Source organism: Scyliorhinus torazame, chromosome 14, assembly GCF_047496885.1.
Source record: "Scyliorhinus torazame isolate Kashiwa2021f chromosome 14, sScyTor2.1, whole genome shotgun sequence".
NCBI lineage: Eukaryota > Metazoa > Chordata > Chondrichthyes > Carcharhiniformes > Scyliorhinidae > Scyliorhinus > Scyliorhinus torazame.
In genome coordinates this window covers 50,092,010-50,113,915 of record NC_092720.1, presented here as the reverse complement: position 1 = coordinate 50,113,915, position 21,906 = coordinate 50,092,010, and the positions used below count along the sequence as shown (strand labels likewise).

The window sequence follows — 21,906 nt, the reverse complement described above, 5'->3', positions numbered from 1 at the left end:
GCATCCTTGCCTCGTGCTTCTGTGCAGTCGGAAGTATGCAGAGCTGGTGGTGCTTGCCGTGGAAGTGCTGTACAGTTTCACTCAGGAGGTGAACCCTGACCCAAACCGTTCCAGCACCTCTATAATCTACCGTGTTATGACCCCCCGGGCGAGTGCCTGGTCAATTCAGGCCCCACTTTGCCCTGAGTTGCAAAAATAAATATTCCTTAGTAAAACACCCCAAATCTTTTCCTCTTAGCTGCCCAATAACTACAATCACCAGATTTGTTAATTTAATTAAGTTTATTAATAACAGTAACTGTAATTAAATATGCAGCAAATACAACTATTATCTAATTCCCAACCCCCCAACTTAAACCTGCCTCATCCTCTATATGTACTCACATATAAGACAGACAAACAAAGAGGGGTGTAAAGTAAAAAGTTAAGAGTCTTTGGTTCAGACAGTTGTTTCTAGCACACTGTCTTTCAAGGCTTTCAGTTGGAGATTTCTGTTTCACTGTAGATTCATTCAGGTCTCTGCAATTTCAGAAATACAACCGCTTTTTTGGAGGAAACACGGGGGAGAGAGAGCAGTTCCTTTTCTCTGAATGTCCAGGTCTCAAACTGTTTCTCCCCTGGCTCTCTGAAAATCATCACACTCAGGCAGGACCTAATCACCGCCTGTTATTGGGCAGAATACTGCCTTTGGCCAATTTATTGGCCACCAGCCAATCAATCGAACCAAGTCCCACCAGTCCCTCGGATGCCAAAAAGTCTTCAGTTTTGCTGTCTGAAAGCTCACCGTGTTCTCTTTTTAAATTCCTCACTTTCCCATCTCGAAGGTATATGTCAATTAAGCATCCATAGATCAAAATGATAACAGCAAAAATAGAGAAAAAGGAATCAACAGGAAGGGCCCTTGCAACAGCCATGTATTAAAATGCTGTAGCAAGTTAAAAATGCTGTAGCAAATTAAGGTACAAATTTAAAACTTACACCTTTGTGGAAAGATAGAGTTGCAGCCCACAGATATTGATAGTAACTAGAATTAGTTTAAGGCTATTTAAGCTTATTTTGTTTATTTAAAGGTAACTCACCTGGCATCAGTTGGAGTAAATTTTAATTAAAGCACCATGCTCTAATGCTCATACAGAGGAGAAAGGTGTTTTTTTTTTATATCAATGAGTTTAAAATCACAATTTCTTTGCTGTGTAACTCAGTGCTGAACTGTTTTGGGTTGAGGTGAACTTGTGAATTTGTTCTTCGCTGTCAAATGGATTTTTGAAGATCTGAAAGAAACACTGCCATAAACCTGTCGCTGGCCATCGATACTTAAATTCAGTGGGTGTCAGTGAGAATTGAAGTTTTCTTTGCTGATGTTTGTTCAAAATAAATAATTGACTTTGGTAAGTTGTTACAATACTGTAATGTAATTGAGAGGTTTTGAGATGCCCTGAGCCACTAAATTGTGCATCATGCATCATTCTATTTGAAATTCCGATAATTGGCTCCCATGGCTCATGTATCTTACTTGTGTGCTCCTGCAGTACTGTGACTCATACTGCAGATGTGTTTTTTTTTAATTCACTGTTTAAAATAACAGCATATCAGGATAGCTGTATTAAAGCAAGCTAGTTTTCGTTCCACTTGGTGGGAAGCCCACAGCTTCTATGCATCTATGCAGCTCCCCTCAATTCAGGAACTTGATGAAGAGGATGCTATGATATCATAGTATATAAGGTAGCATTTTTTTTAAAGGGGGTATGGAAACTTATAGTTGTTTTTATTCCTGCTGCTTTGATTGCTGTTCACTGGATCCACTGCAATTCACTATTTTAAATATATTTGACAAATGAGGAATACAGACATGTCTAAAGAAGAATCTTTTGTGGAATATATTTAATTCTGTGCTTTGCAATACTGTAAAGTTTGTCTCTAGTTTGCGAATATTGTGGAGCAGTTATTGTTACATCACTTGTTGACATGTCAATGTTCTTGGATGAGAGTTACAGTATGCTAAGGCTGTGATAAGCAAGTACTTAACTACTTCCAGAATTTTCTTCGGTGAAGTTGCCATTGAGACTGCTAGCAATTAATTGAGTCTGGACTAAAGAAGAATTAAGTGTGAAGGGTAAACTAGTGCAAGAGAGTTAAGTATGCAAGCAATTCATTACGATTTTATTACAATTAAACAGGTATACACTCAGCATAAGGATTACTGGCTGTTTATAAACGATGTCCACTGGGTCAGCCCTCGCCTTGCCCACTATATTGAGCAGGTAAGCCAGAGAGAGATGTATGATATTACTGTCACGATAAACTATTTAGTGTTTGCTTGATCAGTGTGCTTAATCCTTTGTCTACTCCTATGGGATTGTTTTGTAGGTAAATAAACTTTCGCTTTCTCATGCTTCTTGTTTGTTGTTTTTATTACTGACTTGTTTTGAAAGCTGCTGAAGTACATTGGACTTATTCCTGAAATGAAATGATGTCTTGTAGTTTTTCAGACACCATGTTCTTCAAACAAGATCAATTAATATGGCTGAATTGTTGCGCTTTTCACTTGCCGGCAGATTTTTTTTTTTTTTTTTTTTTTTTTTTTTTTTTTTATAAATGTTTTATTGAAAATTTTTTCCCAAACAACAATTTTTCCCCTCTTACAAAGCAAACGCAACAATAACAATACAGAAATTTTAAACAATACACAAGTAACAAAACCCCTTTATCTTTGACCTAAACTAAACCCCCCCTCCCCCCCCCCCCTCCCCCTGGGTTGCTGCTGCTGGTCATCTGTCTTCCCTCTAACGTTCCCCTAGGTAGTCGAGAAATGGCTGCCACCGCCTGGTGAACCCTTGAGCCGATCCTCTCAGGGCAAACTTTATCTGCTCCAGTTTAATGAACCCCGCCATATCATTTACCCAGGCCTCCAGTCCGGGGGGTTTCGCCTCCTTCCACATGAATAGGATCCTGCGCCGGGCTACTAGGGACGCAAAGGCCACAACGTCGGCCTCTTTCGCCTCCTGCACTCCCGACTCTTCCGCAACTCCAAATAGAGCTAACCCCCAGCCTGGTTTGACCCGGGCCCTCACCACCCGCGAAATCACTCCCGTCACTCCCTTCCAATACCCTTCCAGTGCCGGGCATGCCCAAAACATATGTGCGTGGTTTGCCGGGCTCCCGCCACACCTCCCACATTTGTCCTCCACTCCAAAGAACCTGCTCAATCTTGCTCCCGTTATGTGTGCTCTATGTAGCACCTTAAATTGAATCAGGCTAAGCCTGGCGCATGAGGAAGAGGAATTTACCCTGCTTAGGGCATCAGCCCACATACCCTCCTCTATCTCCTCCCCTAGTTCTTCTTCCCACTTTCCTTTTAGTTCGCCCACCGACTCCTCCCCCTCTTCCCTCATCTCTCGGTAAATCTCTGACACCTTGCCCTCTCCGACCCACACCCCTGAAAGCACCCTGTCCTGTATCCCCTGTGTCGGGAGCAATGGAAATTCCCTCACCTGTTGTCTAGTAAATGCCCTCACCTGCATATATCTCAAGAAATTTCCCCGGGGCAACTTATACTTTTCCTCCAATGCTCCCAAGCTCGCAAAAGTCCCATCTATAAATAAATCTCCCACCCTCCTAATTCCCAACTGGAACCAGCTCTGAAATCCTCCATCCATTCTTCCTGGGGCGAACCTATGGTTGTTCCTGATTGGGGACCCCACCAGGGCTCCCCGCACCCCTCTCTGTCGCCTCCACTGTCCCCAGATATTCAATGTTGCCGCCACCACCGGGTTCGTGGTAAACTTTTTAGGTGAGATCGGTAGCGGCGCCGTCACCAGCGCCTCTAAACTCGTCCCTTTACAGGACTTTCTCTCCAGTCTTTCCCACGCCGCTCCCTCACCCTCCATCATCCATTTACGTATCATTGCCACATTGGCGGCCCAATAGTAATCGCCCAAGTTCGGTAGTGCCAATCCTCCTCTGTCCCTACTACGCTGAAGGAACCCCCTCCTTACTCTCGGAACTTTCCCTGCCCACACGAAGCTCGTGATGCTCCTGTCTATTTTATTAAAAAAGGTCTTAGTGATTAGTATAGGGAGACATTGAAATACAAATAAGAACCTCGGGAGGACCATCATCTTAATTGCTTGCACCCTGCCCGCCAGCGATAGAGGCTGCATGTCCCACCTCTTGAAGTCCTCCTCCATTTGTTCTACCAACCGTGTCAGATTAAGTCTGTGCAAGGTTCCCCAGCTCCTAGCGATCTGAATCCCCAGGTATCGGAAGTTTCTTTCCACTTTCCTTAGAGGCAAGCCTTCTATCTCTCTACTCTGGTCCCCTGGATGTATCACAAATAATTCACTCTTCCCCATGTTTAGCCTATACCCCGAGAAATCCCCGAACCCCCTCAAAATTCGCATAACCTCTATCATTCCCCCCGCTGGGTCCGACACGTATAACAATAGGTCATCCGCATATAACGAGACTCGGTGTTCTTCTCCCCCTCTAATCACCCCTCTCCATTTCCTGGAGTCTCTCAACGCCATGGCCAGAGGTTCAATTGCCAACGCGAACAACAATGGAGACAGCGGGCATCCCTGTCTTGTTCCCCTATATAGTCGGAAATACTCCGATCTATGTCGACCTGTAACTACGCTTGCCGTTGGAGCCCCATAAAGAAGTCTAACCCAGCTAATAAACCCGTTCCCAAACCCAAACCTCCTTAACACTTCCCATAAATACTCCCACTCCACCCTATCAAATGCCTTCTCTGCGTCCATTGCCGCCACTATCTCTGCCTCCCCCTCCACTGGGGGCATCATTATCACCCCTAATAGTCGTCGCACGTTAACATTCAGTTGTCTCCCTTTTACGAACCCTGTCTGGTCTTCGTGCACCACCCCCGGGACACAGTCCTCTATCCTCGATGCCAGTACCTTTGCCAACAATTTGGCGTCCACGTTCAACAATGAAATGGGTCTATAGGACCCGCACTGCAACGGATCTTTATCCCTCTTCAAAATTAACGATATCGTCGCCTCCGACATCGTCGGGGGTAGAGTCCCCCCTTTCCTGGCCTCATTGAACGTCCTCACCATCAACGGGGCCAACAAGTCCACATATTTTCTGTAATACTCCACCGGGAACCCGTCTGGTCCTGGGGCCTTCCCTGCTTGCATGCTTCCCAGTCCCTTAATAACCTCGTCCACCCCAATCGGTGCCCCCAGGCCTACCACCCCCCGCTCCTCCACTTTCGGGAACCTCAATTGGTCCAGGAACTGCCGCATCCCCTCCTCTCCCTCTGGGGGTTGAGACCTGTACAGTTCCTCATAGAAGGTCTTGAACACCTCATTTATCTTTCCTGCCCTTCGCACCGTGTCTCCCCTTTCGTCTCTAATTCCTCCTATTTCCCTCGCTGCTGCCCTCTTTCGCAATTGATGAGCCAACAGGCGACTCGCCTTTTCCCCATATTCATACCTCCTCCCCTGTGCCTTCCTCCACAGTACCTCCGCCTTTCTGGTGGTCAGAAGGTCAAATTCCGTCTGGAGTCGTCTCCTCTCCCTGTACAATTCCTCCTCCGGGGTCTCTGCAAATTCCCTATCCACCCTTAAAATCTCCCCCAGTAATCTTTCCCTTTCCTTGGCCTCTGTTTTCCTTTTGTGGGCCCCAATGGAGATCAGCTCTCCTCTGACCACCGCTTTTAGTGCTTCCCATACCACTCCCACAGGGACCTCGCCGTCGTCATTGACCTCCAGGTATCTCTCAATACACCCCCGCACTCTTGCACACACTCCCTCATCCGCCATCAGTCCCACATCTAATCGCCAGAGTGTTCTCTGCTCCCTTTCCTCTCCTAATTCCAGGTCCACCCAATGTGGGGCATGATCCGAAACCGCTATGGCTGAGTACTCAGCTTCTTCCACCCTAGAGATCAACGACCTTCCCAAAACAAAAAAATCTATCCGGGAGTACACTTTATGGACATGGGAGAAGAAGGAATACTCCCTAGCCCTAGGTCTAAGAAATCGCCATGGATCCACTCCCCCCATTTGGTCCATAAACCCCTTAAGTACCTTGGCCGCTGCCGGCCTTCTTCCGGTCCTTGAGCTGGATCTATCTAGCCCCGGGTCCAGCACCGTATTAAAGTCCCCTCCTAAAATCAAGTTTCCTACCTCCAGGTCCGGTATACGCCCCAGCATCCGTCTCATAAATCCCGCATCGTCCCAGTTTGGGGCATACACGTTAACCAACACGACCTCCATTCCCTCCAGCCTGCCACTCACCATTACATATCTACCTCCGCTATCTGCTACGATGTTCTTTGCTTCAAATGCGACCTGTTTCCCCACCAAAATGGCCACCCCTCTATTCTTTGCGTCCAGTCCTGAGTGGAACACCTGTCCCACCCATCCTTTCCTTAGCCTAACTTGGTCCGCCACCTTTAGGTGCGTCTCTTGGAGCATAACCACGTCTGCCCTTAGTCCTTTCAAATGCGCGAGCACTCGGGCCCTTTTTATCGGTCCGTTCAGGCCTCTCACGTTCCACGTGATCAGCCTCACTAGGGGGCTACCTGCCCCCCTCCCGTGTCGACTAGCCATTACCTTCTCTAGGCCAGTCCCATATCCCGCCTCCACGCTCCCGCTCGCTCCCCCAGCGTCGCACACCATCCCCGCCCACCCACTCTTTAGCCATTTCCTTTTGGATTTCCGCAGCAGCAACCCAGTTGTCCCCCCCACTTGCCGGCAGATTTGTTGTAAAGTATAGAGTGGCTCCCTTTTCAACGAACGATTGTTCTGATCCTTCAATTTTTGAAAGCATGCAATGATTCTTCAAATTCAGATGAATTCAACATTGGTTTGTTTTTCTGCTCAGTACTTTTAAAATAAAAAAAATGACAGCTATTATTTTCTTGTCTCCATTTCCTTATGTGACTCCCAGAAATGCCCAGAACCAATTTGAGTGTGACATTCAGCAAAATTATAACTAAAGCAATACATAGTTATGAAAAAAATGTGTGCCTCATCCTCACGGAGCAGCACGGTAGCGCAGTGGTTAGCACTGTTGCTTCACAGCACCAGGTAACAGGGTTTGATTCCTGGCTTGGGTCACTGTCTGTGTGGAGTCTGCACGTTCTCCCCGGACGCTCCAGTTTCCTTCCGCAAGTCCCGAAAGATGTGCTTGTTAGGTGAATTGGACATTCTGAATTCTCCCTCAGTGTACCCGAACAGGCGCCGTAGTGTGGCGACTAGGGGATTTTCACAGTACTTCACTGCAGTGTAACTGTCAACCTACTTGTAACACAAATAAAGTTATTAGAATTTTGCCATTCTTGAATTGTTCCCCAAAATGTAAACCTTTTTGCTTTCCCCCCAAAATTGCTAAAGATGATCTTTGTTGCACTTGGTATAATGGCTCAATGTTTGGACTGCAGTGTGTAACAGGTCATTTGTTTCTTTCCCATACAGAATTTCTGTCAGTGATATTTTGTGATTAGCAAAATTTTAGTGGGGAATGAAAATTGGTATTTTTCTGAATGGTTGGAAAATCATGCCATGGGAAGTGCTCTCTGACTCATTGTTTGCATGACAACAAAGTGTTCAGAGCCATTGCTGAGGATATCGGAATATCCAGATTTGTAACTTTATGAACCTAATTCAATTTGCAACTTAAATTTGGGAGCCAGAATGCCGAAGTCACTGGTTTTTGAACTCCAGTCCAAAATGATACAATGAGGCTGGATGGAAACAGATGAATAAAACCCGAATTCTCATTTCAGCATTATTTCTTTATGTTTCTTTAGTTGGAAGTGAAACCACTGCAGGTTTACTCATTTGGTATTTTAGAATACTGATTAACAGTGCTATTTTAACACCGTAGTTTACCCATTTAGAATAATGGAAACTAAGCTCACTAGATTTGCATTTAACATAAGTACCAATCATCTTGAGCTGTCCCTCGGGGTCAAGGATGATTGCTTCCACTCCAGTTCAGTGGGTTTTGAGATGGCTGATTAAGTTCAATGCGCGGTCTGTAGACTCTGCCACATGTAGGGCAGGTGATTCTTGAAAGTTTGAGTAGATTGGTTGTTTGCAGATTTGTGTGCTTCAGTTGACACCTTGACATTTCACTTGCATGTTTCCAATGAAGTCTCTATGTTCAGTATCTTCCCAGATTGAGATCACAAGCCAGATACTCCCATGCGTTGACAGGGATATTGCCATCCTGGGAATCTCCTGCCACAACCGAGTTCCAAGTAGAGACCTGTTGCTGGTTTTGTGTGATTAATCCCATAATGCTAGGCAAATTGGCTTGGGAGATGATGTTGCTGTTAGATGCCTTTCTTGCCACCAGGTTTGCAAGATCTTGTGAAGGCACCACTGGTGGTACTTGCTTTGAGGGGATATCTGTGTCTTTAGGGCATGGGGATCTCTGCTGCCCCACAAACCTTGGCCTGAGTCTTGGGTTTGAGATTTTGGTCTTTAAATACTTTATTTTTTCCCCTAAGGCTGAGCTGCAACTTTGGAGGCGATACTGAATTTTATCATCTGTCTGCCTTCACCCAGAGGAGCCTCCCAAGATCTCACTGTTGATCACGATCAATGGTGGGAGCTATTGGAAGAGGACCTTAGTTGTCTTGGTGTTTAATTAAAGGCCCATTTTTCTCGTATGCTTTGGAGTCATCATCACTAGATCATTTGTTTAAAAACAAATTATATTTATTTCGATTTTACATTTTAACAATTAATGCAAAAAAAACCCCCACAGGAATGGTACAACACCTCCAAGAAAAAATGAAGACTCAATACATGAATACAGAGGGGAAACAGGAGAAGAACAGTATAGCTGGATCAATACAATTATTAGCCAGAACTTGATACCTCTAAAAGCCCCAGAGAAGAAGGGAGAAACATGATAAAGCCATGGTAAAATGGTGCACACCTTCCTACTTGGTGATTACACTTAATTCCCGCGAGGGTCAGGATAAATTCGCCATGCACCAATATACATCTCCGTGTGCAGAGGCACCAATGACACACTGCTGTCATCATCCTCTGGATACCAGATCCGTCTACATCCCTACACGATTCAGTCGCACATTCATTATTCCTACCTATTTAAAAGAAAAATTGCAAAAGCCCCAGTTCTAAAGTTCTAAGTATATATCACACACTGCAACATAAGACCAGTCTCAGGTCCAGTACGGAACCAACATCATTCCATACAGAGAGGATCTGCAGCTATATATTCGGATTATGATCAGTGCTTATGAAAAGTGAACAAGGCAAAAGGGACGGAGAGCAACCAGGAGTGGGTCATAAGGTGTGTGTGCGCGCGTGCGTGTGTAACATCAAATATTTGTCAAGGTGTCTAATGAACAAAGCGCCTTCATTTCCACCAAGTTGGTGCCCAGGTGACCAACAGCCTTGGCCCCGGCCAGGGGTAGGATCACTCAACACAACCAGCCCCCTCTATCCCCTCACGACGATTATCGAAGACAAAGCCAGTGGACGGAGGCCCAAAATGACCATAGGCTCTCCCCGGGGTACCTCGTGGTCCTTCAAGATGAGCTCCAAAGATCTGCAACACTGAACAGAGATCACCACCCAGAATAACACTCTGAGGCAACCATCATCCCGAAGCCCACTGCACTGCCGAGGTGCAGGCCCGCTCATCAACAAAAACGCTACTGCAAGCTGGGCCCCACTCCAGCCAACTCGGACCGCCTCACTCAGGCAAGGATTCTTTACAGTTTCACTCAGCTCCTCATTGTAAAACTCGAGTCAGGATCATCGAGGGGCATATCATCAAGCACATGTCACAGGAGAAAGCAAATATGAAATGTGAACAAGGAAAAATGAAAGATTAAAAGATGAGCAGAGCTTGCAAAAACACAGCCGCTCATGCGCTTTCCTCCCATGACCCCCCCCCGTCACTAATTTGCAGTCAACAGGAGGGCCAATGTGGTGGCACAGCATGTGGGAGTTCCTTTGTGTAACGTTGCATGCCTCAAAAGTATATAACTATTTTAAATTGAGACAAATAACAAAGTAGTAAGTGGGGCAGCAGCGATCAAGGGAAAATCCAGGGAAAGGTGGTTTAAAAATAGCCTAGTTAGGGCAAAAGAAATAACTGATTCAGTTTTTATATTTAATAGGTGCCTTTAATTTCATCTCCAATTCTTGTTTCTTTTCTTAATCTTGGTTTTATTAGTGCTTACATTTCCTTGGCTCAGTGACTTCTGAAGGATTTATATTTTAAAAATGTTTTTGGGTTTAATGTCTCGTTGTTGAAATGCTGCGCTGTGGCAATGTTGCAGCAATATGTTTACCTGTAAGTGGTGGCAAATTCAAACTCTTTTCCAATGTCAGACAAAGTAAAGCCAAAATCTAGACAACAGGGTATTAAAATGTGGCAATAGTAAAATAGATAGATTGGAGAAAGAGTAAAGCCAAGAGAGTTGCAGGATAAGTGATGAACTAGAGAAGAGAATCAAGTCAGTGTTTTAAAAAAAATATAACAGGAAGAGATTGATATGTGCTTTCTTTTGTGATATCACTAACTAAGGTAGGAAATAACTAGTTAGATGATGCTGAACTTGGGCTTTCAAAGCTCTGCAAACGAATGCTGAATTGTTTCTTCTGTTTTTCCAACCAAAGTAAAGTGGTTCAGTTTGCAGGGAATTGAACTGAAACGCATGACTTAGTAATTTATAATTTTTTTCATTTCTCCCTGCAGTTTATGGACACTGATGCACGTTCTGTCCCAAAGAGTAATCTGCAGAAAGCACAGCACTGGCTTAACCACAGCCTTCAGTTTCACTGCCTGTCATCACAGCTGAGGCCATTGCTCAGCAACTGTGAATACACTAGGAAATTTTACAAAGGTACAACATAACTTAATGTTCTTTAGACTCTATTGTGCAGGATTGGAACTTGCATCTTCTCCATAATAATGCATAAAATGTAAAACACGCATAGCTGAACATTGAGCATTTTCATTCTAAAAGCTTGAAATTCTCCATTTTGAACCCATAAGTTGGTTGCATCGGTATAATTATCTACAGGTCGGTGACAAATATTACATATCCTGAAAGGCTAACGATAATGAGCCTTATTCTGCAACTGGGCATTGCAATGAAGGGTAGCAATTGCAGGAAGTCTTGTTAGAGAAATAGGTAGCCTGTAAGGGCTGTTCCTTCAATTTTAATTTAATTGGATGGAAAATCAAGCATGGTGGGCCATTGTTTGCTCGTGTTTCGTGCAAGGACCGGAATCATTCAGGTAGAATCAGCCTTGATACATATACGTTTGTTGGGCTTACTCTGGAAAGCGCACACTGCTGATAAAGGTCACTGGATAAGTACTCTATAGTAATGGGGATTCCAAGTACTAGAGGAGAAAAGTAGTCAAGATGTTTTATTGCTAGAAAAGCTTACTTGGGTATTTTGGAAAGCATGATGTGACGAGAAGTTTCAGGGTAGATCGTAGAAGTAGAGAGCAATGGTTACTTCAGCAACAAATTGACCTTTGTACAAACAAGGAGTGCTAATGCTCCTTGGAGATGGAAGGGATTAAGTTTGCATCACATCAGATTACTTCTTCAGAGCTGCTTTTAAAAATAAAATTCAAGAAATCACAAATGAACTTTAACTGAACCAAACTGGAGTAGTAAATTTTCATTATAGATTTTGAAATAAAATCCTTTTATGTAAGGTTATGCACCTTGGTAGTAAGAATAGAGACACAGACTATTTTCAAAATGGGAAAAGCTTCAGAAGTCAGAAGCACAAAGCGATTTGGGAGTCCTTGTTCATGATTCTCTTAAGGTTAACATACAGGTTCATTTGAGAGGGTCCAGAGGAGGATCACCAGAATTATCCTTGGGATGAAGGACTTGCCACATGAGGAGGATTGAGGACTCTGGGTCTGTACTGGATGGAGGTTAGAAGAATGAGGGTGGTATCTCATTGAAACATACAGAAACTGAGAGGTATAGATAGAGTGAACATGGAGAGGACTGAAGGGATGATCCTTTAAAACAAGGACGAGAGGAAATTACTTCTGCCAGAGGGTGATGAATTTGTGGAACTCTTTGCCACAGAACGCTGTGGAGGCAAAATCACAGTGTCTTTAAGACCGAGATAGATAAGTTTTTGATTAATAAGGGGATATGGGGAGAAGGCAGGAGAATGGGGATGAGAAAAATATCAGCCATGATTGAATGGTGGAGCAGACCCAATGGGCTGAATGGCCTAATTCTGCTCCTATATCTTATGGTCTTATAAAAATGATAAGTAGCTGGTGGAAATTTTTAATGAAGTGCAGTTAATTGACGTGTTGGCTGTGTCCTTTTTAAAGACGGCAGGGTTCAGGACCAAATGTTGCAGAAGAAGAATGGGTTATTGGAACAGATTGGTGTACCGGCCTCCCCGTACCAGCCTTCCCGAACAGGCGCCGGAATATGGCGACTAGGGGCTGTTCACAGTATCTTCATTTGAAGCCTACTTGTGACCATAAGCGGTTTTCATTTCATTTTTCATTTCATAGAATATTCCTGTTATTAGATGTAATTTACCATAACCTCTGGACCATGAACAAAATAATTTTAAGCTGTTTATCTCTAACAGATACTGCATTTCTGTTGAGTGACCCTCATGTGACTGCTATGTTCCAGTGTCTGGAAGCTGTGGAACAGAATAATCCTAAAATGTTGGCTCAGATTGACACATCTGTGGTAAGACTGACTTTTGCCTTGGAGAATAGTTGCACACACAATTGCAGAGCAGTTTTAAACACTGAAATTATATTTGTAAGAGAAGCCAACTTTCAGATTAAAATGATGGCACAGATTTTTTTGAGTCCTCTCGAGATTATTCCAAGCTCCAATACGATGTATGTATTAATTGTTCTCTCTGTAATTTTGTATTTGTTTACTGTGTCTGCCTCACTCTTTTCCTGAAGGCTTTGACTCATTTTGGAATGTGTTTTAGCTCCACATTATCATGTCCAAGTGGTCACTTTTCATTTGAGTCTGCCCAGTGAGGCAACTTAATTATTGTAATTACTTTAATTCCATACTTGTCTGCATACTGTCAAATACATGAGGGAAAAATTGTTATTCGAACTATCAGTCCTTCCCAAACCAGTGGCTGAATTTCTTTTAAGCTTTTCTAGTGTTTTTATAACGAGAATTAGTCAGGGGACACAACTCACTGTAGACAATGTAGCATTTCTTGCTTTATCAAACTGGACTGTCTAAAATGGTCACAGCTTTGTGTAAACAAGCAAAGGACTGCTGGAAATTTTCAGGTTGGCAAATTAAAGAGTGACCTGGAGCCAGGACTTGAGCGAGATTTCAGATGCAGTGATTGGCAGGGAGAGGCAGAATTGGAAGAATGTAGCAAGGAATAAGATTTCTTCACTCAATTTTTTTTCTACCACCTGTGGATTTTTAAGTCAACTCTAATTGAAGGTGGATTTGTGATCTACTTTTGGCTGTTTGTGCCAATTTACTAGGTTCTGTGCAAGAAAAGACACCCTCTCAGGGAGGGGGGTTTGTTTGTAAGGTGGAACATATTATTGAAAAATTCTTAATAAAAACATATTTAAAAAAAAAAAAGAAATTACATCATCTCTAATGTTATCTGTCACCAGTGGAGAGTTGTTTGATTATACTTTTGGCTTTCAAACAGCAATACGAGTGAGTTTTGCAACTAAGTAGCAAAGAACTGTTAAGACCCATGCTATATCCTACGTAATATTCTACATCATTCAAGATGAAAATAGGGGTTGTTGTTATTTCTCCCAGTTAATTAAACTCCAGGATTTAAACACACCCTTCCTGCCCCAGATATGTTTATAGTAACATGTATATGAAGTCTGAGGCAAAACTAAAAATTGAGTGGTTATTTTTCCATCACCAGATGTTTGGATCTCCAGAGGTATGCCCACCTCAACTCCTTTTCACCTTCTCCACCAAATAGCTTTTACCAAACCATTACAATATTGCTTCAACAACCAAATGGGATGCCCAACCCTGCATTCACTGATTTTTGTATGTAGATACGTGATTAAGAAAAGCGGTGAGATCTAACTGGTGAGAGATGCAGAGCTCTGATTGTAAAAAGATCTGTGAGTCTTGCTGCTCACAAGAGGTTAGTATGCAGATGCAGCAAGTAATTAGGAAAGCTAACAGCATGTTCTCATTGTGATGGGAATTGAAGACAAAAGTAGGGAGATTATGCTTCAGTTGTACAGAACACGAGTAGGACCACATCTGGAGTACTATGTACAGTATTGGTCACCTTATTTAAGAAAGGATGTAAATTCGTTCGACACAGTTCCAGAGAAGGTTTATCAGACTAATACCTGGAAAGGTTGGGACAGCTAGTCTTGTATTTACTGGAGCTTAGAAGTGGATGTGGAGAGGATGTTTCCCTTTGGGAAAATCTAGAACTTGGGGTCAGCTGCCCATTTAAAACAGAAGAGGCGATTTTTGAGGGTGGTGAGTGTTTGAAATACTCTTCCTGAAAAGGTGGCAGTCTTTTGAACATTTTTAAGGCAGAGTGTTTTTGAAAACTCACCACTATTCTTAGAATTCCCCCTGTACGAAAAAGGGCCGACATTCTAAATGGTGATCAGGGATTCTCACTCTCCGACTCCGATGCAAGCTTCAGTGGGTGCTATTCAGGTCAAACTATGTTTTCAAGTTATCCCCCGGTATAACCCATACCTTCACCGAAGATTTCATCTACTTACCACTTAGTAGTATCGATCCTGGGTCCCGCATTGCTCAGTAAGTAAAGTAGACTTTGGAATAACCACTATTTCAGGTTAAATTAAGTTATTTTATTATTATATTTTTTCTTTTAAAAGCTGCAATTACTGTCTTTACAGGAAGGTAAAATGATCTTGCTTCTGGATCCTTCTGGTTGGTTGAAGGGGCCTTCAGGCCCAACTTGACAATCAATCTTCTTTAAAGTCTGGTCTTCTTTAGATGTATTCACTGATGAGCTTGGCTGCTGTGTCCTGTCTTTCCCATGTACCGAGCTGTGAAAGCTGACTCTGCTGGTTATCTCTGAGCTGACTCTTTAAATTCTAGTCTTCCTTAGATGTATTCGCTATTTTGGCTCGGCTGCTATGTCTTATCTTTCCCATGACCAAGCTGACTGTAATCTGACTCTGAACTGCTCCCCTCTCTCTCTCTCTCTCTCTCTCTCTCTCTCTCTCTCTCTCTCACTCTGGTTCTGCCTCTGGTTCCCTTTCTTCGGGTTTATATATTTTTCTAACAGTTATCTAGTTTTTATGACTTTATTGTAAATTAACATTTTTCACTTTGATTGTAAAATGTATCTTTGATCTAAACCTTCTAATCCAACTAAGTATTCATTTTGACTTGACTTCATCTCACAGATCTGATTACATTGTTTCCTTTGTGATGTTCAAAATGCTTTGACTTCAAGAGATGTTACTTTTAATTTCTATCATTTTCATAGTTTTATTTTCCAATTGTGTCCTCAGCTCATAATTTTGACTTTGATTTTGGCTTTGAATTATGTTTCTCGTAGACTGATAGTCTCCAGTTTTCTTTAATATATCTGGTATTAGCAAATTTTCACACCTAGAATTATCACGAAATGCGACTGAACCTCATCCATTCTTTTCCAGCTGCTCCGTAAGATAGTTACTTTCAATGAAGGTGTGAGCCATTGTTTTTGGCTTCAAACAAAAATCCTGTCTGTCTTGTTTGCTAAGCCTGCTTGACCAAGGCTATCTGCATTTTACAATCCTTCCCTGCCAGCTGCTGTTAACCCTTTGTGGGATCTTCCCCTGTATTCTCTCATGTTTTTCTCAGACCAGATACTGCCAGACTTCCATGTTTCAAATGACACATCTTTCCATATTTTCAATAACAAGAGGTGGCTAGTTTTTGGTAAGCAAAGGGTTGATAGGCTAGCAAGGTTAGTCAGGATGCAGATTTCAGATCTGATAGATCAGCTACGATAAGAAATGGCAGAGGAGAGGTTAAAAGGCCTAATCCTAATCCTTGTTTATATGTTAACACATCGCTGTGTCTTATTACTACAAGAGTGGGAATTTTAGCGTGTTGGTTGAAACTTGAATATCTCCATCTTTTGTATGTAAGATTCAATAATAATCATAATCTATTCAAAAATGATCCATGGCAATGACAATACGGCATTGAGCAGCACCATCCGCAGTGTGAATGTTACTGGCATTGATGTATTTGTTGTTTGTATTTAAACAAGGTGCTTTGCACAATTAAATATTTCCACCATATCATGAGCAATATGCCAGGAGTACAAGAAAGACATTCCAACAAGCAGGCCAAGTCAGTTCTTTTGTGAATAGGAAGGTTCTGAAATTGCTTTTTGGCCCCATAATGCAGTGTTCAAGAATAGATTGATTCCTGGGATGACAGTATTATCTTTTGAGGAGAGATGGGGTCGATTAGGCTTGTATTCACTGGAGTTTAGAAGAATGAGACGGGATCTAATTGAAACATAAAATTCTGACAGGGCTGGACAGAATGGATACAGGCATGTTATTTTTGTGGGGTGAAGAGGTTGGAGATCGCAGTCTCAGGATACGGGGTAAGCTGTTTGGAACTGAGATGAGAAACGTCTTCGCTCAGAGTGTAGTGAGCCTATGGAATTTTCTACCACAGAAAGCTGTGGAGGTCATGTCACTGAATATGTTTAAAAAGGAAATAGATTCTAGACACTAAAGACGCCAAGGTGAATGGGGAGAGAGCAGGAGTATGGCGTTGAGATAGAAGATCAACCATGATCATTTTGAATGGTGGAGCAGACTCAAAGGGCTGAGTGGCCTACTCTGGTTCTATTTTCTATGTTTCTAAATGCTTATAGTTTTGGCATATAACAAGTTCTAAAGTATATCTTGTTTGCATAATATTGTGCTTTCGGAACAGTGTCATGTCTGGGTCCCTTTAAGAAATGTGTGTTTATCAAATACTGCAGTGATGTCATTGTGTGGGTGGAGCTAGAATGTGATTCTGTCTTTTACTTTCGTTTTGAGCTGGAAGCTGCTTTGTGTTGTGATTTCGTTTTCAGTTGGGGAGCTGCATTCAAGCAAGAAGTTGTATTTTGATTTCTCTCTCTGCCTACTAAAGAATGTCTCCAGATCACTTGATGATTTCGAAGTAATACCTGTTTCTGTCAGGAATGCAAACCTACTGTCTTTGTTAAAAAGGGTTTTTTGACTTATGGATGTTGTTAGGAAAGTTATTAAGGATTACCTCTAGAGTATTGTATCTGTGGGGATTATCAGCGTTGGTAGTTGGTAAGATGTTTATAGATTTCATAGAATTTACAGTGCAGAAGGAGGCCATTTGGCCCATCGAGTCTGCACCGGCTCTTGGAAAGAGCACTCTACCCAAGGTCAACACCTCCACCCTATCCCCATAACCCAATAACCCCACCCAACACTAAGGGTAATTTTGTTCACTAAGGGCAATTTAGCATGGCCAATCCACCTAACCTGCACATCTTTCGACTGTGGGAGGAAACCGGAGCACCCGGAGAAAACCCACGCACACACTGGGAGGATGTGCAGACTCCGCACAGTGACCCAAGCCGGAATCGAACCTGGGACCCTGGAGCTGTGAAGCAATTGTGCTATCCACAATGCTACCGTGCTGCATTGTTGAAACATTGTTTTTGTTTAAACATACTTTAGATCACTGTTGCACCACACCTGTAAAGTGGGCCCTTGTGCTTCCCATAACCAAAATCTATTCAAAATTTTGGTCAGGTGAACTCCATGATATACTTTGATGTTCTCTAAACCCTGGCCCATAATAACTGTTAGTTCTGAATTTCCATGATTTACAAAGTAAAATCACCAGTTAGCCTTTAGCAGGTGTAGTGTGTACAATTCTGAAGTTTCTTCGGGAAAGATGTAAAGAATGAGGGCACGGAGGTTTACCAGTGATGAGGAGTTTCAATTACAAGGAGTGGTTGAATAAGATAGAACTGTTTTCCTTGTAACAGGAAAAAAAATAAGAGCTGCCTTATTAGATAATTTCAAGATGAGAAGGTTTGATAGAGTAGATCGAGAAAAAATATTCACCCTGATGAGTGCGTCAGGAACCAGAGGTCATGGACTTAAAAACCGAGAAGGGAGATGAGGAAAACTTATTCATATATGGTTGATTTCAGGAAAACGACATGAAAAAGCTGGTGGGACCTGATTTCATAAATAATTTTACAATGGAGTTGAAAAGGTACTTGAGGATGTGGATCTAACAAGAACGAGTATGACTGGTCTTTTCAGTGTATCAGCACAGGCCAAACAGCTTCCTGTGCTGTACATTTCTATAGAAAACGGACAGAATTCAATTAGAAAATGTTGCAAAGCATTTTGCAACATCTTGTGCCTTAAAACAAATGGGCTTTCTGTTCATTGTAAACCTATGGCCCTATTTAAAAGCACAAGTTTTTTTTTGTGAGGAATTGAACCTTGTCAAACCGAGCCAACCACAGGAGAGCACATGGCTTAAATCTGCAGCTCATAGTGCTGGAGGTATAAAATTTGCTATGTTACAGCAGCAGTGTTCAAACGGAATTAATTATGAATTTGTTCATGTAGAGCAAATTGCAACAATTCTTTATTCCTGTCTGGCACAAAAAAGTAAAACGGGAAAGGTGGCCAATCCATGGCTTACAAGGGAAATTAGACATTGTATTCAATCCAAAGCGGGAGCATGCAAATTGGCCAAAAAAAAAAACAGGGTTGAGGATTATGAGCAGTTTAGAATTTAGCAGAGGAGGACCAAGGGATTGATTCAGAAGGGGAAAAAAAAGAATGAGAGCAAGCTTGCAGAGAACATAAAACTGACTAAAAATGTCTATAGATACGTGAAGGAGAAAATGATTGGTGAAGATAGAAACCAGGAATTGATGATGCGGAACAGAAATGGCTGATTTACTAAATATGTAGCTTGGTTCTCTTCACAAATGAGACATTTGGACAGAATCAGAATGGATTTATGAAGAGGAAATCATGCTTGACAAGTCTACTAGAATTATTTGAGGATGTAGCTAGTAGTTGATGAGGGGAAGCCAATGGATGTGCTTCATTTGGACTTTCAAAAAGCTTTTGACAAAGTCCCACATAGATTCATGTGTTTAAAAAAAAAAAACCTGAAGCATATGGCATTCGAGGTAGTATATTGAGATGGATAGAAAACTGGTTGGCAGACAGGAAGCCAGAGTAGGAAATACGGGATCTTTTTCAAATGAGCAGACAGTGACTAGTGGACTACCACAAGGATCGGTGCTGGGAACCCAGCTATTCACAATATATATTAATGATTTAGGTGGGGGAACAAAATGTAATATCTCCAAACTCCAGATGACACAGATGGCTGGGGGATGAGTTGGAGGAGGATGTAGAGTTCCTTCAGTGTGATTTGGACAAGTTGAGTGAGTGGGCAAATGAATGGTTGCTGCAGTATAATTTGGATACATGTAATAAATCCACTTTGGTAGCAAAAAAAGGGAGGCAGACTATCAGAATGGCCAAAAATTAGGAGAGCGGAATGTGAAACAAGGCCTGGGCATCCTTGTACACCAGTTGCTGAAAGTTAGCGTGCAGGTACAGCAGGTGGCAAAGATGGCAAATGGTATGCTGGGCTTCATTTTGAGAGGATTCGGGAGCAGGGATGTCTTTGCTGCAATTATACAGGGCCTTAGTGAGGCCACACCTGGAATATTGTGTACAGTTTTAGCTAACTTAACTGAGGAAGGATATTCTTGCTGCAGAGGGAATGCAGCGAAGGTTTACCGAACTGATTCCTAGGATGGCAAGACGGATGTATGAGGAGAGATTGAGTTAGTTAGGATTGTATTCGGTCGAGTTCAGAAGAATGAGGGGGGGGGGGGGGAAATCTCATAGAAACATCTCAAATTTTAACAGGACTAGACAGGGTAAATGCAGGAAGGGTGTTCCTGATGGTGGGGGTATCCAGAACCAGAGGTCACTGTCTGAGGATGGGGGGTAGACCATTTAGGACAGATGAGGAGACTTTCTTCCCCAGAGAGCGGTGAGCCAGTGGAAATTGTTACCGCAGGAAGTAGTTGAGGCCAAAACATTGCATGATTTCAAGAAGTAGTTAGGTATAGCACTTGGGGCGAAGGGGATCAAAGGCGGGCTTAGGCTATTGCGTTCGATGATCAGCCATGATCCTATGAATGGCGGAGCAGGCTCAAAGGGCTGAATGATCACATCCTGCTTCTATTTTCTAGGTTTCTGTGATTTAGTCATTTTTAATTTCCAAAAAAATGAAGATAAGTCATAATCTGCAGTCTTTAAAAAAAATATATATATATGTTTTTTTTTTATAATAATTAGTTTGCAAGGAAGTTTAATTCCTCCTTACCAATGATGAAAAGTCAAAGTCTGACTGCTCTACCTGGATCCAAGTGCATATCTCATCCAGAGGGAGGACAGCAAAGACATAAAACCTCATATACCAGCCTCTCAGGTCCTTCTATCACTTTGAACTTGGGTGAGTGACGAATAATATAAATTGTATCTCTTTATTCTTTAAGTCCTTTTTTCCCCCTTCCTAGGATATGTTAAACGTAAGAGGGTCTTAGATGGGATACATTCAGAAAATAAGATTAAAATTTAACCATCTCAACTTTGTGAACTATTGCTGACCAGATCATTTGTTTCAGCACTCTGAACCTCCAACTAGTTATCTTGTGTTAGATGGTTGGGTATCTATTGCCTTGTGTCAGTCTGTAATTTATCCAAAGCTTTATTAGTGTAGCTAAGTAATATAAAACTGTAATTATTTTTGAAATATTTCTATTAAAGTTTTTACACTTTATACACTGCACACTTATTAAAGGTAGATGCAACAATTGCTATTTATAAGGGGTGTTTTTTCTGTGTCAACCCCCCCCCCCCCCCCCCCACCCTCCCTTCGCTTTCAAGGTCCAGGGTCCTTTCCTTGGCCCTTTACTTTAGGTAGATGTCGGTGTTTGTGTGGACGGTGCCCTCCTTCTCCCTCACCCCACCGTTTGTCACTTGGCCTCCAGCCCTTTCCTTTTCCCTTCTCTCTAACTTGTTGTCAGTCTGCCTTTGAGGGTTCTCTTTCTTGTGACCTTGTGTTTGGCCCCCTGGCTTCTGTGTTGACCACTTTCTGGCCTCCCCCTTATTGTTTCCTCTGCCTCCTCCCCTTTCTGCTTCTGTCTGTTCCCTGTGGTCCTGTTGGCTCTTGTGCAATCCCCCAGTCTATTGGTTGTTGGCTTCAAACAGGCTTCAGAAAAAGTTTGTGAATGGCTTCCATGTTTTCTGGAAGCCCTCCTCTGACCGTGAACTTAATCTTCTATAGGTGGAAAAAGTTTTATAGGTCTGCCAGCCAGTATGTAGCTGTGAATGGTGCTGTTGATCGCCAGCTGAGCAGGATTTTCCGGTGGGCGATTAAGGAAATAAAGACGACCCTCTTCCCCATGAATAATTCTGGCTGGTCTGGTTCCCTGAAGACTGCCACTCTTGGGCAGGGATTCGCCCCCACAACCTTGGACATCACCTCAAAGAAGGCTGTCCAGAACATGAGAAGTCTGTGGCATGCCCAGGGTATGTGGGCGTGGTTGGCCTGGCCCCCGGCACCTTTTGCATTTCTCTTCTAGGTCTGGGAAGAACCTATTCATTCAGGTTTTTGTCAAGTGTGCTCTGTGCACCACTTTTAGCTGTATGAGGTCTTGTGTGAGAGGAGGTGGAGTTGGCCCTTTTCAATGCTTTGCTCCAGAGTCCCCACCCTATTTCCGTCCCGAGCTCTTCCTCCCATTTTTCCCTTGTTTTGTGCAGTGGGGAGTATGTCCTTTCTAAAGGTCATCCGTACAGATCCCTGCAATTCCCTTCCCCGGACTGT

General features: G+C 42.7%; 1 protein-coding gene across 5 annotated transcripts in view; it reads left to right on the top strand.

The window, feature by feature from the left end:
* The window catches only part of LOC140389715 (run domain Beclin-1-interacting and cysteine-rich domain-containing protein-like), a 111,396-nt gene that overhangs the window by 16,974 nt on the left and 72,516 nt on the right, over nucleotides 1–21,906 (top strand). For all 5 annotated transcript variants that reach the window (XR_011934453.1, XM_072474155.1, XM_072474156.1 and 2 more), the window contains exons 3-6: nucleotides 2,178–2,261; nucleotides 10,717–10,864; nucleotides 12,608–12,714; nucleotides 20,376–20,532. Coding sequence is in view for 4 of the 5 variants with exons in the window: in XM_072474155.1 (XP_072330256.1) it covers nucleotides 2,178–2,261; nucleotides 10,717–10,864; nucleotides 12,608–12,714; nucleotides 20,376–20,532 (496 nt within the window). In the remaining variant the exon portion in view is untranslated. The remainder of the gene's footprint in view (nucleotides 1–2,177; nucleotides 2,262–10,716; nucleotides 10,865–12,607; nucleotides 12,715–20,375; nucleotides 20,533–21,906) is intronic.